Source organism: Arctopsyche grandis, chromosome 8 (assembly GCF_051622035.1).
Source record: "Arctopsyche grandis isolate Sample6627 chromosome 8, ASM5162203v2, whole genome shotgun sequence".
Classification (NCBI taxonomy): domain Eukaryota; kingdom Metazoa; phylum Arthropoda; class Insecta; order Trichoptera; family Hydropsychidae; genus Arctopsyche; species Arctopsyche grandis.
Genome location: NC_135362.1, coordinates 15931131 through 15949064, shown reverse-complemented (window position 1 = coordinate 15949064; position 17934 = coordinate 15931131). Strand labels below are relative to the sequence as shown.

The 17934-nt window shown below is 35.6% G+C and overlaps 2 protein-coding genes across 2 annotated transcripts in view; one reads left to right on the top strand and one right to left on the bottom strand.

Moving 5' to 3' along the window:
- Positions 1–17934, top strand: part of Naa15-16 (N-alpha-acetyltransferase 15/16) — a 62810-nt gene that overhangs the window by 745 nt on the left and 44131 nt on the right. The window contains exons 2-9 of the mRNA XM_077435707.1: positions 1312–1396; positions 1471–1733; positions 1816–2123; positions 2202–2474; positions 2542–2809; positions 2895–3051; positions 3121–3245; positions 3322–3535. Of these exons, the coding sequence (XP_077291833.1) occupies positions 1312–1396; positions 1471–1733; positions 1816–2123; positions 2202–2474; positions 2542–2809; positions 2895–3051; positions 3121–3245; positions 3322–3535 (1693 nt within the window). The remainder of the gene's footprint in view (positions 1–1311; positions 1397–1470; positions 1734–1815; positions 2124–2201; positions 2475–2541; positions 2810–2894; positions 3052–3120; positions 3246–3321; positions 3536–17934) is intronic.
- On the bottom strand, positions 4994–16365 carry LOC143915207 (uncharacterized). Its single transcript, XM_077435706.1, has 2 exons — positions 15922–16365; positions 4994–9855 (listed from the first exon to the last, which is right to left on the bottom strand). The coding sequence occupies exons 1-2, from the start codon at positions 15937–15939 to the stop codon at positions 6400–6402; spliced, it is 3474 nt and encodes a 1157-aa protein (XP_077291832.1). The 5' UTR covers positions 15940–16365; the 3' UTR covers positions 4994–6399.

Genomic DNA, 17934 nt, shown 5'->3' with positions numbered 1-17934 from the left:
TTCTAAATGTACAAGTCAAAGTATTTGCGCAATGTGTGTGTAGTTGTTACACTGTCGCTGTCTATTTTTAAATAGAAACTTGAGTAGGTTCGCTACTGTCGGTTAATATATTCACAAACTATTTTATCGTGACTTGAATTAACTGTAATATGATACTTTTTGGTAATGCATCAAGAACGTTAAAATGTCGTTGGAACGTACGTAAAGATAATAGCGGGAATAAGGCTCAAAGTTTGACCATGTCATAAATGTCAATTCAAAAACTTTTAAATTAATCCCTTATATGGTTTTGAATTTAAAATTAGGTGAAATGTTAACTTCGTAGTGCGTAAAAAACATGGTTGCGGAGTCTGCTCAAAATTTACCTATTTGACTACTGATTCGACTTCAATTCCAATTTGAACAATTTTAGTAAGATCGACCTTTCTTGCCAACGTTAAAAATTAAAAATAATAGCGATTTTAAAAATATAAAAAATTAAACATCACTAAAAATTGACATGTAACCCATATGGTAATGAAATAAGTATAAATAAAAAGTAAATACAATTCATATGCATGTGTGTATACACAAACAAATAAATTTAATAAAAAAGTGAGATTAAAAATAAAGTATAAGATGGAAGAAACATCAAAATATGTGCAATTCAACGATTCAACGATTAATTCAATTCATAATTTTTATAAAGAAATTATTAAATTTTAATTTATTAGTGAATTTACTTCAATAAAATTGGACACTAGTTAAGGCGTACCATAATACTCTTGATTAAAAATAATAATAAAAGGAGTCTAAAATAACAAAACCCTGGTAAAAAAAAAATCAACATTATTTGCTAACTATTCATCCTCAATATTTTTTTTAATGTGAATAAATTCCCGATTTGATTGAATTTCTATTACTAATATTACACGCAAGAGTATATGGATAAAAATACGTATAAAATTGAAAAAAAAAATGATAATTGCATGTCTAATTTAACGGAATTCTTGTGTGGAATTCTTTCTAACAAGGAAACTGTTCATCGTCAATGACACTTGAAATACAAGGCTTATTTTGAACACTAATGGTTCACAAAATAAAGTTTATATTCATAGAGTAATACGATGTTCAAAAAGGAGAAACATTTAGGTATGATTAGACAGGAACAAAAAAAAATGTTAGAAAATTGAATATAGTTTACTTTGATTTGTAGTCGAAAATTATAATTCACTGACATACCGTACATTTACATATTTATACCTAAAGAAACATTGAAATCATTACAAGCAATGATAATTTATTATTCATTGTGTTACTTTTCTTTTACAGCGTTGCTATGAACGCAAACAATACAAAAATGGGTTGAAACTTGCTAAGCAAATTCTATCGAATCCGAAATTCTCTGAACATGGAGGTATGTGAATTTGGTTATTTTATTGTGAAATTATTAGTGATTCATAAGGTGTTGATTATTTTATCCTTTTGTAGAGACATTGGCAATGAAAGGTTTAACCTTGAATTGTCTCGGAAGAAAGGAAGAGGCCTATGATTTAGTACGCCGCGGCCTAAGAAATAATTTGAACTCGCACGTTTGCTGGCACGTTTACGGCTTGTTACAACGTTCAGATAAGAAGTATGACGAGGCCATCAAATGCTATCGGCATGCATTGAAATGGGAAAAAGACAATATTCAAATATTGCGGGATCTCTCCCTACTTCAAATTCAAATGAGGGACATGGAAGGCTATAAGGTATTGATTATTCTTCAAAATTAATTTTTAAAAATGTATTTTTAAAAAATATCGTTTTTTTGATCATTTGTTTGTTATTTAGGATACGAGATATCAATTATTTATGTTGAGTCCCACTCAGAGGGCGTCTTGGATCGGATTCGCTATGAGTTATCACTTTTTAGAAGATTATGATACTGCGCTCAGTATATTAGAAACGTTTAGAAGATCTCAAATGAAGACACAATTGGATCAAGATCATTCGGAGCTGTTGTTATATCAAAATCTCGTCTTGGCCGATTCTGGACAACACGAGCGTGCTTTAAATCATTTAGAAAAGTTCGAAGATCAAATATTTGACAAACTGACAGTGAAGGAAACGTCTGGGGAGTTGAATTTAAAACTGCATAGGTAATCTAATTCTGCTGTAATATGGATTCAATTTTTATTTATTGGATTGATAAAAATTATATATAATTGTATTCATAGGTTTAAAGAAGCTGAAGCAATATATACGGATTTGTTGAAAAGAAATTCAGAAAATGTTCTATATTATACAAAATTATTAGAAGCGAAACAAATTGAATCCAACGAAGATAAAGTTGCATTCTTTGATACTTGCCGTAAGGAATATTCCGGAGCTGCAGCACCGCGAAGGTTGCAATTGAACTTTGCCACTGGAGATTCGTTTCGTCGTTTGGTTGATCAATATTTACGAACGGGCCTTAACAAAGGTGTTCCTCCACTTTTTGTCGACTTGAGGTTCGTATGATTTCTCGCATGCGGTGTAATCACTTTGAAACGCTTTTTATTTGACTATATTTTTTAGGTCTCTTTATAATGTCAAGTCTAATGTAGAAGTAGTAGAAGCTCTGTTACACCAATACATTGACAATTTAAGTACGAATGGATGCTTTAGTGGTGAAGAAGGAGAGTTGAGGCAGCCGGCCTGTGCTCTTTTGTGGACTTACTATTATGCTTCGCAACATTATGATTTTCTCGGTGACACTACTAAGGCGTTGGAGTACATAAATACAGCAATTGAACATACTCCCACTCTTATAGAACTTTTCATAGTTAAAGGCAGAATATATAAAGTATTTATTTATGCCTTGAAAGTTCATTTTAGTAATTTATTTGCGTGTGTGTGTGTGTGTAATTGTTTTCTTTGTGAATTCATAGCATGCGGGAAATCCTCGAGAGGCCTATAAGTGGTTAGAAGAGGCTCAATCTCTCGATACTGCTGATCGATATATCAACAGCAAATGTGCCAAATATATGTTAAGAGCTGGACGTATAAAGGAAGCTGAAAATATGTGCGCAAAGTTTACAAGAGAAGGTATTATTTTGTTTCTAGTTTTCCGTTGTATAAAAAAAAGAATAATAATTAAATAGATTTATTTCTCAGGTGTTGAGGCTACTGAAAATCTTAACGAAATGCAGTGCATGTGGTATCAAACTGAATGCGCAGTAGCTTACCAAAAATTAGGAAAATGGGGAGACTCCCTGAAAAAGGTTCATGAAGTTGATAGGGTAAGCAAATTTCTTAAAATTAAATATGCATGTTTGATTTTTATATATTATTCAACGAATTCTTATATTTATACAGCATTTCTCGGAAATAATTGAAGATCAATTCGATTTCCATTCGTACTGTTTGCGTAAAATGACATTACGTTCCTATGTAAGATTGATGAGATTGGAAGATGGTTTACGTGCGCATCAATTCTACTTCCGCGCTGCCCGGACTGCTGTTGAAGTATACTTACGCTTACATGATCGTCCCCTCAAAGATGCCAAGGTGGAAACTGAAGATAATACAGGTTCGATAACACATTCTTTTATATTATTAGTTTTCTTTTCAGATATTATTTTTCATTTTTTATGGTGAATCTTATTCAATTTTTTGTTTTGAAAAATTGTGTCTTAACACACCTTAAGCGGGTCACGTAGTACTACGTTTCATATGAACTTGACGAAAAATGCGGAATACGTAGTATTACGTTTGATATTGGTTCATCGCGGAAGGCGGGATATGTAGTACTATGTTTATTCCAATAGTATATGGAGATTTTTTTTATGAGTGAATTTTGAGCGATTTTTATTATCTATTGTATTTATTCGCGCAGCCTTGTGACTTTCGCCCGCTAAAGGTGTGTTAATCCTAAGCTATTTCACGAAGTACATGCGAAGAGTCCTAAGGCATTTTTTCGTAAAAATGGTAGTTTTTATTTCAGTTAATATTCAACTCGGTAAATTTTTTTTGTAATGTCGTCTCTATGATGTATTGGGTAATATGTAATATTTATATATGTATATGAATACGTAGGTTGGAGTGCAAATACAAGAAAAAAATTTATCTATCAAAATAATAATTAATAAGTTTCAATTTTGAAGGACTGTTGAAGTAATACTGAATATTATTTGTAAATGCGAAGTACTAAGGTCAAAAAATTGTAAAAATAAACTTTCTTTGTTTATCAGCAACAAATTTCTGCAAAATTATTTTTCGGACATACAATAGAATACTTGAAAGCCGATATTTAACATGTTAACATGTTGTCAGACCAATGAGCGAAGTAAAATATAGAAGAGCTTTGTCAAAATGTGTTTGAAAACAGGAGCCGATAAATCGGCCCTTGGGATTCTTCGTGTATATCAGTGGGGCTAATAAATCGACCCAGTGGGATTAAAAAGGTTGATTTAATATGAATTTAAAATTTAAATCTATTATACTACCAAATGTGAACTTTTGATATTTTGCATGATTAATTTTTATTCAGACATACATACTGAGGGAAGAAGTATAGCAAATAGAGATTTTATATGGTCAATGATTTGAAAGGTAAACCTTTTAGTTAGATCGAATATGCATATCTATTTATTGAATTTTCGAAACTGAATTAATAATGGTTTGCAATATTTTATATTATCGTAACTTATTTTTATCTCTTCCGTAAAAAAAGGGTGAAAAAAACAGATCATCATTTCCTTGACTGTTGAGGCAATACTTTTATCATTGTAGCAAGTGGTTTGGTGATAATTCCGTAAACCACTTTGGTGATGGTTCCGTAAAAAGCGATCTCAGGCATGTCACTAAAATCTCGATCATGGAATATCTGGCACCCAAAAACACGCGAAATATTGTACTAATGAGAACTAGAACCCCAAATATTCCATATTCGCGATTTTTGTGGCAACGATAATCCGTTTAAAGTAGCAAGTATGGTCTTCTTCATTTGAGTTTTGTTAGTTATTATTTTTTTTTTTTTATTGAGATTAAAGGTACTTCTCAGTGATTACATAAGCAAATTATTATTTTCAGCATTGTTTTATTGTTCAAAATTGACATATTTCCATGATAACATTCATAGAACACAATTTGAATAAAATCGGTGTAAAAGCATAAATAATGCAAATTAAATTTACTTACATAGTATACAGATTGTCTTACGAATACAATAAATAATTCAAAGTGGAGTTATTTACACAAAGATCATCAAATTTATTATTAAATAATTTTTTGATGCATAAGATGAAATTATACGCTTACTTCTAAATTTGGTAGTATCAAAATGCTCAAAATTGATCCCATTTAACTTAATCTTTTCAAATACCTACTGGAATATTTTAAGTTTTTACAAAATATAAAAATTTAAAATAAACTCAAAGTTTGGAGATTTCGCATCGTTGAATTCATCTACATATTTGTGAATTTATTGAATCATTTCGTTTGGAATCAAATGTTGGTCAATTTTTTTTAAAATATCAAATCAACTTAAAAATTGTCTACTATTGTGTTATTGATGGTTTTTTTTGACAGTTTAAATAATTTGAATACGGAATGTTCTACATACTATGTTCAATTAATCTAAAATGAAGCAAATATGGCATTTCATGATTTTTAACAGTATTATTATACTACATTTGTCAATTTTCCAAATGTCATGCTCGATAAAACAAGATGTATAAATATTAATTTACATACTGAACAATTGTTGTTAAATAATCTCATGCAATCGATACTACATACAACATGGCTATCTACATATGTATATTTTGTGCAGTATTAATACTGTTAAATACATTTCAATTGATTATTTCGCAAGTAGCATTGTACATTTAAAATAATTTATAAGCAACGTTTTTCTCAGAAAAAATAACATTAATTTAAAGTGAGGCACTCTTCAAGTATTCATGCATTCAAATACCGAAAGAGTGCAATTTAATACTGCTAAATACATTGTTCAATCATACGTATTTATTATTGTTTTACATAATTTTACATTCACTCATTTTTATTCAATATATGTACATTTATTTAGCGGTGCATATCTGCACTTTTATGTGTTGCATGTATACATTTGTAGTTCATAGTTTTTCTACTCCTACATAGGAAAAGTATTTTAAATAGACTAGCCGGAATTCAAGACATTTTTATTCACTATAGGATTTAAAAACTTAAACTGTAACATCACTTATATTCACCACTCCAATTTCTATAAAATCTAGTTTCAATTATCACAAAATTGAAATGAGTTATCATTTCGTACGTTCTATTATAGTCTTATTATCCATTACGACACAAGTTTATCACATTTATTATTAATATTTAAATAGTTCTTATTTAGAGTTCACTGACATAAACAACAATTGTATTAAGTTTGTACTAAAACTGTTTATTCACTCAACTTAATGCTGCTATTTCTTCAGCTGTTCTATAATCGTTTCTTGTGGGCTGCGGTGTTAAAAAATATACATGTGCACCTTCTCCGGGTAATCTGTACGCCACAAGAGAACCAGGTCTTCCTTCCGCCACTTGAGTTCTTGGACCTCTGTTTTCTTTATAGTTATTTGAATTTTGTTGAATGAATCTGTTTGGAACAACAGGTCTGACTAATTCTAATTGTTCATTGTTATTGTATTTGTTAAGTTTTTCTATGTGTTCAAAACCTTCTGACTTAATAATTTCTACATTTTTTACTTTACTTTTCGAATTTTGTTCTTTTAAACTTCGTAGTCTTTGTTCTGCTTCATATTTTGCTTGTATTTCTGGATTAACAATGGGTATAAATTCACTTTCTGGATTTATCAGCGGTCTGGGCTGTCTATAATTTACTTGTGTATCACTAGCTAATGATAAAATTGATTGGGATTCAGGATTAACTCCATTTCCGTATTGTACGTTTACTCTATTGTCAATCGGAGGGATTACAGTACTAGTGCCGATTGGACTTATAGGTGCTGTAACAGCTATTCCCGTTCCATCAATGTTGCTTTGCTCAATTTTTTGTCCGAATATAGTGAAGTACTTTTTTGTTATATCATCAAAAAGACCTTCTTCTTGTTTGGTGTAATAGGCGTGGTCTATTGGGTTTTTTGTGGTTGGATGTAATATTTGTACTTTCTTAGATTTTAAAGATGAAGAGATAGCTCTTATCGAGGTGGGAGTGTTTGATTTTATATAGGTTTTCTTCTCTTGATTAATGTCTTCATAGTCATAATCGTTGGTTTTAGCGGTTGTATAATATCTCGATGACTGAGGTGATTCAGTAGTCACTTTTAAATTTTCAACAGAATATACGGTTTTTGGAGCCGACTCATATTCATTTTGAACATTGTATGGCTTGCTGTATGCAACCATTGGTCTGAAGGGTTCTGAATCCATTTCAGGTGCACGGAAAGTGTTTTGTTCCGGACGACCGTTATTACTTTGGTAACTAAATTGATATACCGGTCTAGGAGTAGGTTTAGGCTTTTGTCTCGCATCTCTATATGATGCTTGACGATAAATGTTTTTTGGTCTGTGTGTGGTATAATAATCTATCGTCTGTTGAATGTTTGCGATTTGGTCATAGAAGGACTCTGGCCTGGTTTTTTGTGGTATGGAAACTTGTTGCACGTAATTGTTTTGTATCTTGGGCTTTTGCACACTGAAATATTCTTGAGTCAACGTTCTGGAACCTTGCCTTTGAGGAATGAAGAAGAATGGTGATGGCTCTCGACTGGGCACCGGTTTGAATTCGATGTTACTTGCCGGTCCAAAACCCCCTTGATTATATGTGTATTCTTCATTCTGTACTTGTTGCGCGTTATTGTTGATTGTTTGATAGTAATTTCGACCGTCGAAATAATCGGCGACGTTTGGAGCGGCATTGGGTGCTTTTGAACCTGGCTCTTCGTAGAAATAGAATGACGCCACTGACTTTCCATTTTGGCCCGTGCTCTGTAAGAAGTCGGGTCGTATGCGCGTGATTGATGGTGCCTTTTGTTTTGCGAATTGTATTTGCGGCAGAATGTTGTCATAATTAGGATTGCTGTAATAAGCTCTTAGCGGCACGGGTGTTGAGGTGACGTACGCCTTGTCGGTGAACGGATTCACCTGTGATCTATCAGGTGGGCCGTATACGAGGAACGGTCTCGGGGAAGGCGAAACTGTGTTTTCATCGTAGTAATTTTCCGGATAGTACAAACTTGTAACCGGCGGCGACACAGGTTTGAGTGTTGTTTTGATCGGTTTGTGCAATATGGTGGTGGTGATTGGTGAGGGATGTTTTTCGGTGAATTTGATCGTTTTGATTACGTTGGGCGACGCCGTAGTTGTGGTCTGTGTTTTTCTTATTGGGCTCGGTTTTGAAATGACTACCTTGCTGGGTGTTTTTGGTGTAGGCTGTGAGGTGACTGTCTTTGGCGGTGTGGTGGAGTATTTGTCGGCAATGTTTACGCTGTTCGGTGATTTGGTGTCAATGTTGGTCGTTGGCGGAAGATACATGTTGACGGAGTGAGGACGCGTTTTGACTATAGTCGTAGATGGTGGCGGTGGTGTGGGTGCGTAAGCATGCGCCGTAGGGCGCGTCGTGGTCGGAGTCGTCCTAGTGGGTTCCAACCTCGCGAAGAAGTCGGGAGGAGGCGGTAGGACTATTCCCGGCACTAGAGGTCCCGCCGGCACTTTGCTGGTGTTATCAGCCTGATAGGAAAAACTGTACGGCGGCGGATAGTAAATTGAAGGGTCGTCCTCGTCGTACAGGTCGCTCAGGTTTCCTGGTGGTGGAAGGAAGCTGGCGCCCGGTGGTAGTCCGCCTGGAAAAGAGCCGTTTATCGGTCCGGGGAACGGGAACGGGAATTCGCTCTCGTTCCTCGGCGGAAAGTAAGGGTACGGAGCAATTGGGAACGGCGATCCCCCGGCAGAAGGGTTTCCCGGATAGGCATTTGGAGACGGGGGCGCGGACGACGGCGGATAGGGGGGCGGCGCCGCAGGAACAAGGCCGAAGCCTGCTCCCGGCGGTCTAGCCGGGAAAAGGGGCGCAGGGATACTGCCGTTCGGTGTGAGGAAGACGAGCGGACCGTTGTCTGATAATCGGACGGGAAAGGGCGGCGGCACCTCTGGGTTTTGGGGTATCTTTACTTGCCTGGGTGGCGCCTGGTAAGCGTCTATCGGTGCCCAAGTCACCGAGCTCTCGCTAGCCTTATTATTGTGCTCCGGGAACGAGCCTCCTTTCAGTACCAACAAGTGGTCTTCCGCTAGCCAAATTTCCTCGCTTTTCAAACCTCCCAGACTCTGTTCGTTGTCTTTAGCTTTCGTCTCTGGATTTGCCGTGTAGCTCAACACTCCGGGTCTGCTCGGCGTCTTTACAAACAACTCCTTCTGGATCAACCCGTATTTGCCTTCGGCCACTTGGTCAGCTAGTGTTTTTTTATCTTCGTCGTCTTCGACAGTCTTCTTTTTATTCTTCTCTTTGCCGTTCCCCGCGCTCGACATCAACATACCGTCGTCCCATTGTCCTTGGTTCCAGCCGACGTTTTGATTCTCTGTTTTCACAACGATCCCGGCGAATTTTTCGTCGCGGTTTTTGTTCTCCTTTTCGACGAAGGCGAACGTGTTTTTAGCGTGGTTAGCGAATGTTTTCGCCGGGTCCGTCGGTATTTTATTTGTGTGATTCGACGGCTGCAACTTGAGGTGACCTCCAGCTAGTCTGGCTAAGGTCCTCACCCCTTGCGACGCCGACTGCAGACTCCTCTGGTCTCGGGGTTGTGGAAAAGAAGCAGGCGGAAGAACGTACGTGGGTACTAGCACGCTGCAATGTGCTATACCCACACACGCTAAACACATCATCGCCAACACCTTCGCCATTGCATCTGACACCTGAAAACAATTAAAAACGTACATTTTAAAATGAGTCGATTAATTTTATTTTTCGCGCAATTGTAACGTGGGAAGTGCGCGCGATGGATTCGAAAGGAAACACGGCCATTACCGAATTATCCAGCAATGCGTGGGTCGCTTTAGTCGCCAAATTGACACGGTTTAAAAGTGCACATTCGAACGAATGCATCGATTTTCACCCGGGTGATGGATGGTCACTAGGAAATGAAACTTGTTGCATTTAACATGTGTTCGGTTGATGGGCCGTAGCTGCCAACCTGGTTTCACTTTCTTCTACATCGTCTGCATACTTAAAAGTAACTTTGCTTCCGTTTGATGGACGCATGTACTTCCACATATACTAATGCAATGATTTTTTTTATTGTTTCAGGTACGGAACGTTCTAACGCTTCATTTGGTTTTTAGTTTGTCATTTTGTGTGACACGCATCCGAACCGGTAAGTGTTCACTTTTTGTCGTTGGATTAATTTGACATTAACGCCAATCTGGCGAATGTCGCCGCAGTGCGCAAGGTCGTTAAATCGAAGGCTGCTAACCGCACAATTTCAAACGCGATTGCACAACCGGCTATAACATATCCGACAAAAAATAAAATAAAAATAAAATTTCGCAATTGAAACGTTGCGAAAGCTCCGAAGTAACTTTTGCAAATGTGCGTCGCTCCTCGGCTTGATTAATTGAAGAACTTATTTACGATCCGTTTCCGCGTGCTTTTTGAGTCGTATCGCCGAGCACGCACGCACGATCATTTTCTTAGATATGTTATATATGTATATAATGGTAGCAATTTCCAATTGTATCCGTTTTAGGCGTTGTCCTCAGACCTCTCTCCGAGTGCCGCTTATTGGAGCAAGGTCTTGCCGGTATGTGCCATTGTTGCTAAATAGATTTCGTTGTTAACCTCAGGGCGCCAAAATTGACCCGACATATTTATTATACGCCCGCCCGAGAACAATGTCATTTTTTTACAGACGCCTACGGCAATCGACTTGCACTCGGTATATTTTATTCTATTGTAAAAAAAATAAATAACTCGGTTTATTATTTATTATCCGACAGTGTAATTTGAACTTGCATTAGAAAAGTCACGACGCGTTAAAAACGGCGTGGGTGGAAATATTCAACCTTTTTAGATGCAAATCTCGCGCAGACAATCGACTATTGTTACATTTTAAGTGCGCACACATATACACCACGTGAGTTTCGCGCTTTTTGAATTTTTCTATCGTTATCACAATTTTCACACAGCGCAGGAGCGACAGGTAATGATAATTATCGGATAATTTCAATCACGATTTCCAATTTGTAAAAACGTTTCTCGTTTTGTCTCCGGTGGTTTGGTTAGTTGGTTGGTCAGCCGTGTGCCATTATCGGGCGGGTCCAGTCGTGACGGTGGCGCACGTTCCGTGATCCAGTTCTGATCTAATAATACCTGATCGCCGACTATAATCTCGTCTATCCACAATAAGCTTTAAAACGTATATACTATGCTTATAAATTTTACTTTTCGCAGCTCGATTCGCAACGTAGATCGTTACTAAGTATCGTTGAGATTGAAATTTTCATATTTCGAAAGCTTCCTATGGTGATTTATGGACAATGGTTTTGGTGGTTAGGAGAAACAGTATTAGTCACAAGTCAAAATATATTGTTTGAATTCAAATTTAGTATGAGATAATATTAGAGTCAAATTCAACTAAAGGCAATTGAAATTTTTAATTCATTTTTTAATCATAAATAAGTAAGTGTGTATTGAACTGCTTTCCCTGCCCGTTAATGATACAATGTTGTACATTAAAGTCAATTTACTAAGATTCCTTAATACTGCCGCATGTTTTATATGTAGATCTTTTGCAACATTTGAAATAAGCATATCTAGCACCTGTTTGTACGTATGTACATGTGTGCTTTTTTATAGGATTATTTTTTGTATCCATGACAGGTCAACTGCCATAGGCTACATTCTCGCCAGACCCGTTTGCTCTCTCACTGTGTTGCAATTGTCTACTACGGCCGATGCTAATTAAATCAGTGTAATTTATATATAAATATTCAATTTTTCATATTAAAAACCAGTTTTGAGTATATTATTTGATTATTCATTGTGTTAAGAAGCATGTGAGGTTACATTAGATTTCACCTATTTGTATGTAGTGTAACTGTTACGTGATAGGCAAACAAGTGCAAGCGTGGCGGGCACGCGAGCACTCCTCATGTTTATTTTCATTGCCTTGGGCAACAATTTTGTTGCGTTCTTCGACAAACGTACAACTTTATATATGCGAGGTAAATAAAAAAAATAAATTTCGTTGGAGTAAGAGAAAAAAACACGGTTTATTTTCACGCGATCTCGGTAATAATCTAATCGTATTCAAATCGCTTCCTGGCGAACGCCCCGTGGCGCTTAACGCCTAATGTTTATTGCGCTCACATGAATCTGTAATTGATTTTCGGTTTTAAACGTATCTTTGTCAATGTTCTTTTTTTTACACGATTCCGTTAAATTTGATTTCGAAATTGCAAGTCTGCGACCGACCGTTTTGAGCCAACATTCCTTATGGAACTAAAATCGCTATGCGGAACCGTAACTAGAACAGACTGCAGAATATCATTTCGTTTTCCAATACACACCTACTATTTATTATACATACGGTATAAAATAATTGAACGTTGAGAGCGAAAGCGTTTGCATGCCTATCTATCTAAGTATGTATGTATCACTTGTTCCTAGCCGGAGTCTATAGAATTCTTTACATATAAAATTTGCCAATTTCGTTTTATCTCAGTTTCGTTCGATTTTTGAGCCGTGTCGAATACGAGAGCGGAACTGGTTCTGCCGCTCTAGTTGAAGGTTTCGTTCGGCGAACACACCTGTCCACAGTCGTTTTTAAAGGGTAACCGTTCTGAACGAAAATTGAATTTTTTTACTAAATAACGGCGATTTTTCGATACAATGGGGCCGTTTAGTGTTTCAACAATGCTCGAGTATCAGCATTTTCGCACACTTTTCATAATAACGTTACTTGGACAAGCGCCGCATGTGCGAGACATGCTATTTACCAATCTTTTTTTCCTCCTTATTATAATTACTATTTTTTTTGTTTTGCATTAAAACTGACACACTTGAAATGTGTATTAAATTTGCACACGATCACGTACAGGTGATGTAAATAATGTTCGCTAAACATTCGGAACGTCTCTCGTACGTGCAATACCGACTAATTAATGACACATCAGTTCTTCATCCCGAAATTTTAAATTAAATAATAATAAAAAAAAAACATGTTTCTTTTCATCTCAAACTTTTCCGTCTTTTTGAATAATTGCACTGATTGCACTTTCCTGTGCGTTCAATTATTTTTTTATTATTATATTATGCAATTTCACCATTAGAACTAAAAGGTTTTTTATTGTTAATGTCATTATTATCTATTCTCAAATGTACCGATAAATTTTGTTAATGTCTTTTCCCAGACCTTGTTGTACCGAAACTGAGAACATTTTCTTTCGTTCAGGGTTCTGTCGTTCTCATCATTGTTGATTTTCATCGTTCGCACGAATACGTTTTTTTCTTTTATTTTAACCAATTAATTAATTATCTAGTATAAAACAAAATATTATTGTTCATTTGCCTATACATAGTTCACGTTGATTACGTTCTTCGTGACATTTTACTTCAGCAGTTTTTTGTTTGCATGTATGGTTCTTAACCACTGAATTTTAATGAAAAATAACATGCAATGTTTTCAATAGTGATTATATTGTTATTGTATTTATATTTATTTTCAAGTCTATGCAAGTTTGTCTCGAAGGTTTAATTAACCTACATACATACTATCGATGACTACACGAAAAGTTGTCGCTAATTGTTCTGTCTATACGAACGTGCGAAACTTTACAAAATTTTACATTATTCGTCCATCATGTATCGCGGTGTAATATCACAGCATTGCCCAACGCATCTTGTCGCCTTTGTTGCTGATATAACACACAATAAACGGGTCAACGGATCATTATCATAAACATCGGCACATCGTTGAGACACCGAATGTCTTCTATGTATAATATTATTATATAATGTGTAGTCGTCGTGCATTTTTTTTGTCTTTTCATCTTTCGTTCTACTCTCACACATTCAAGTGTTTCAAAACTTTCGTTTCTCTCCTTATCTTGTCTCGGTATCGATCGACCTGTTGGCATTTTGGGTCAACTATTGTCGTGTTTCAGTTTTTAGTATATTTTTGAATTTTTATGCGACTTGCTCAACGCAGTTTTTGTAATAGATCACACAAATGGAAACTAACGATTGGTTCTCCAATACATGATAGATCGGAAGTGTTTTAATTGCTTCATTTACTTATTTGGTAGTTAAAACGATACTTAACGTGGAGAGAGTCGTTTGTTGACCACTTGATATATATATATTTATTTTTTTCTGTTATATTATAAAAGTACCGAGCTTTCTCCTTCTGCTCGAGAAAAATGGTCGATCGTAATACTTAACGGATTCGTCACACTTTCGTTACGTAAGCTTAATTGAGAACGATTACACTTTGATTGATGTCGGTATTAATCTGACGCTATTGGAACTACTTTTGTAATGTGTGCGACACAGTTTATCGTTCGATCCTATTATTATTTATTACGAGCGTAGGTTCGACACCACCGTGCACGATATTTATCATTATCAACGTGAAAACTAGGTTGTATGATACTATTGTTTCGCGCCCTGGTTCAACTCCAACCAAGCAACACTAATATTAATGAAAATCGTATGTAAATTATATTGTGATTAGTATGGGCATTGACGCTTCGACCTCGATGGCTCGTCGGCAAAAATGGGCTAAGGCAGGATCGCGATGTGTCACTCCGACACTGTACTATCGGGTCGGAAAAACCGGATTTTCCTCGTCAGCTGATGGCGAAGCCGAGATTTTCAATGGTATAATCTCGACAGGTATCCCGGATCTAAGTTCGATGTTAGGTATGTACGTATGTGTTATCTCGATGAGTTTGATCCGTCAATTATGACATTGACTCATCGCACGATTCAACCGTTCGATTATTCTGAATATGATTTCGAATCGTGTGTGAAGCGTACATACTTGTATTACAATTGGATAACTACTTAAATGCAATATGATTATGGTGATTAGTTGTAATTTTAAAACAATGTATAGACAAGTGATTTAGTTTGCATGTACATACATATATACATGCATGTATGTATTACGTACACTGACAATTTATGTGCATGTCTATTTATAAAATCGAATGTCAGTTTGTATTTTCCTTGTATATTTCTATAATTGGAACATAATATTATTCGAATTCAATTAGATATATTTTAATATTTATCATATACGTTTTTTTTATCAAATATGTATTCAATTCTAGGCTATCCTTTTCATCTAATTTAATTCGAATTGAATAAAAATATATGGTAGTGTTAAAGATTCTTGTGATCTTTAGGAACTGCTATTCGAGTCCTTATATGTATTATGTATATACGGGTCTAGGATTATTTTTTTTTATGAATGCTAAAGGAATTCACACCTACACAGTTTGAAATAGTCTAAATTGATCACCATTATAATTTTTAGGGAGTTACTGCACAATAGTGTGTAGGTGCTGATTTACTAGGTTACCAAAATCTTATTTAAAATGATTTTAGTTTTGTTGAAATTTAAATTGTATTTTAAATTTCATGGGCATTTTTGAGATAAAGTGGCATTATTGCCAGCATTTTGTCTCCGCCTGGGTGGTATACATATTTTCTTTCGTAATAATTTCCCAACTAACGCGCGCCTGCACCGGCCAAACAATGAAACGCACACCCAGTGGCGTAGAGTTACGAAAAAGTTTTCAAAACAAATAATAATCTTTTCGACGTCTAATCTAGCTAACATCGTAGTAGTGGAGTTCGTTTGCGCAACCGGTTCTTTTTTTCGTATGACGACCGGCACTTGTTGCAAGTCACACTAAAAACACTTATAGTAATGCAATTTTTCACATGTCAATTACGTGGTAAATCTAATGTCTTACATTGAATTTGATGTGCATTGTGACGGCGAATTTTCCTTCCTCGCTCTAATTCCAATAGTTTTTATTTGTTGAGGGTTCACTGTAATTTATCAATGGAACTTGTCAACTGTTTCGAATCATCGTGTTCAACTTTTATGTTCCGATGGTACACTTTTGTCGATTTTTCACCGCACGGTCAGACACTGGTTTGGTCCTAGGCACACACTCGCGTTCGTCATCGTCAGTGACTGTAAGTGCACTGACAATTGTTTCAGTACCGATACCGTTTAATTGTTGTCGAGTAACAGTTTCGACACGTCTTCTCGCCGCGGAGGTTGAGTCGCGTTTGAGCTCGGTGGTAGGGACGCGAACAGTATATACGGTGGACAGGTCCGCTTCCAAACCGTTTGCATGTGTGTGACATGACGTTGGATTTACCAAGATGTATTCTCATCTGCCGACGTCGGTTTTGCATATCGAACTGCATTTAAAAAGAATTTGGACAACAGCAAAGAAAAAAAGTTGACATTCCTGATGACGCAAATCCCCAATCCGAAGACGTGGTCGTTCATGGTAATGTTTCGTGCAAGCATTCCGCACTAAAATGTGTCGAATAAATCGTTTATATACAATGTATTATGTTATTAATACATCAATCTTCGGTAAACTGTTGTTGATTGGTTGAATAAATTTTTGTCTCGTATTTGCGGATTCAATGATACAACTCGACTAAATTATTATCTGACTCAGAATGTACATATCTATGATGATTTGCTGAATTTTAGTCCGCTCAAAAGACACTTGTAATTGAGAAATTTGAACAAGGTCTAGTTTTAATACGTAAATATTGGCAATTTGTGTCAATTGTGCTATCAAGAAAATAAAAGAATTTTTGATTTATATAGATATTGAATCACAGTGCGCTCCGTTCTACCAACTTGCAATATCTCAAGACTCGTTTTCTCAACTTTTCGTCTGCTTAAACAGGAGTTTGTATACTGTATACAAAAATGTTTTTTGTATACATGTATGTAATATCTTTAATATACGAGACATATTATAATCATTCATAGATTTTTAAGCTATTAACACAACTTTGAAATATTAAAAAAAATCGTTTAAAATCAATTCTTACTATATTTTTTAATAGTAATGTTTATCGTAAAATAAGTATTTCAATATGTAAAACATTATCGTATGTGTGTTTTGTGTATATGTATACAAATTTGACGACGAAATATACCGAAAAAGTGGTGGAAATTGAATCACGATCCTCAAGTCTTGTAACTGATTGTTTTACTGTTTTAATTATAGACAGATGTTGGAATGAAAATGTTTAGATAAGATGCAAACACATTTTAGAATTAAAAATAAATATTTTTAAAATGATTTCGTGTGCGGATATTGCAGTGTTGTACAAAACTTCGGTTGAATATTATAGTATTCTAATTATATTATCGAATGAATACTAAACTGTAATAAATTTTCGGAACATGATCAATTTTTTTATTCTTCTGAATAGAAAAAATCGATGAGTCAAAGAAGTTCACGGATGCATTTAATATACATAATTCAATCTAGTCTTACGTGGAAAAAACGATGGTTATTTTTTTTACACCGTTTACATTTTTTATTCTAATTTGTTTACAAATGTATGCTTGAAAACAACCGCTTAGATTCGATTTAGATTCACATGCTCATCAGATGGTGAGGGGTTTTCTGTTCCTTGACAGATATGCTAATTTGTACGTGGAAAGTCAATTTGAAATTTCTTCACGATTCCTTACTTTCGTATGTTGATTGTTGCACTGAATTTCCACGATCGCATTATTTTTTTGTCATTAGTACATTTGTTTACATAAAACGTACGGTGTTACGTAGTTTGCATTGGGGGAAAAGTCACAGTTTTTCCACGCGGTATTTCCTTCGCGCGACACGCTCCATCGCGTGCTTTATTTGCATGCGAATAATTTTTTTCGACAACTTTTTTCCGATTTGCGTCCAACGTACAGACGTCGCTGCCTTGGCCTCCGA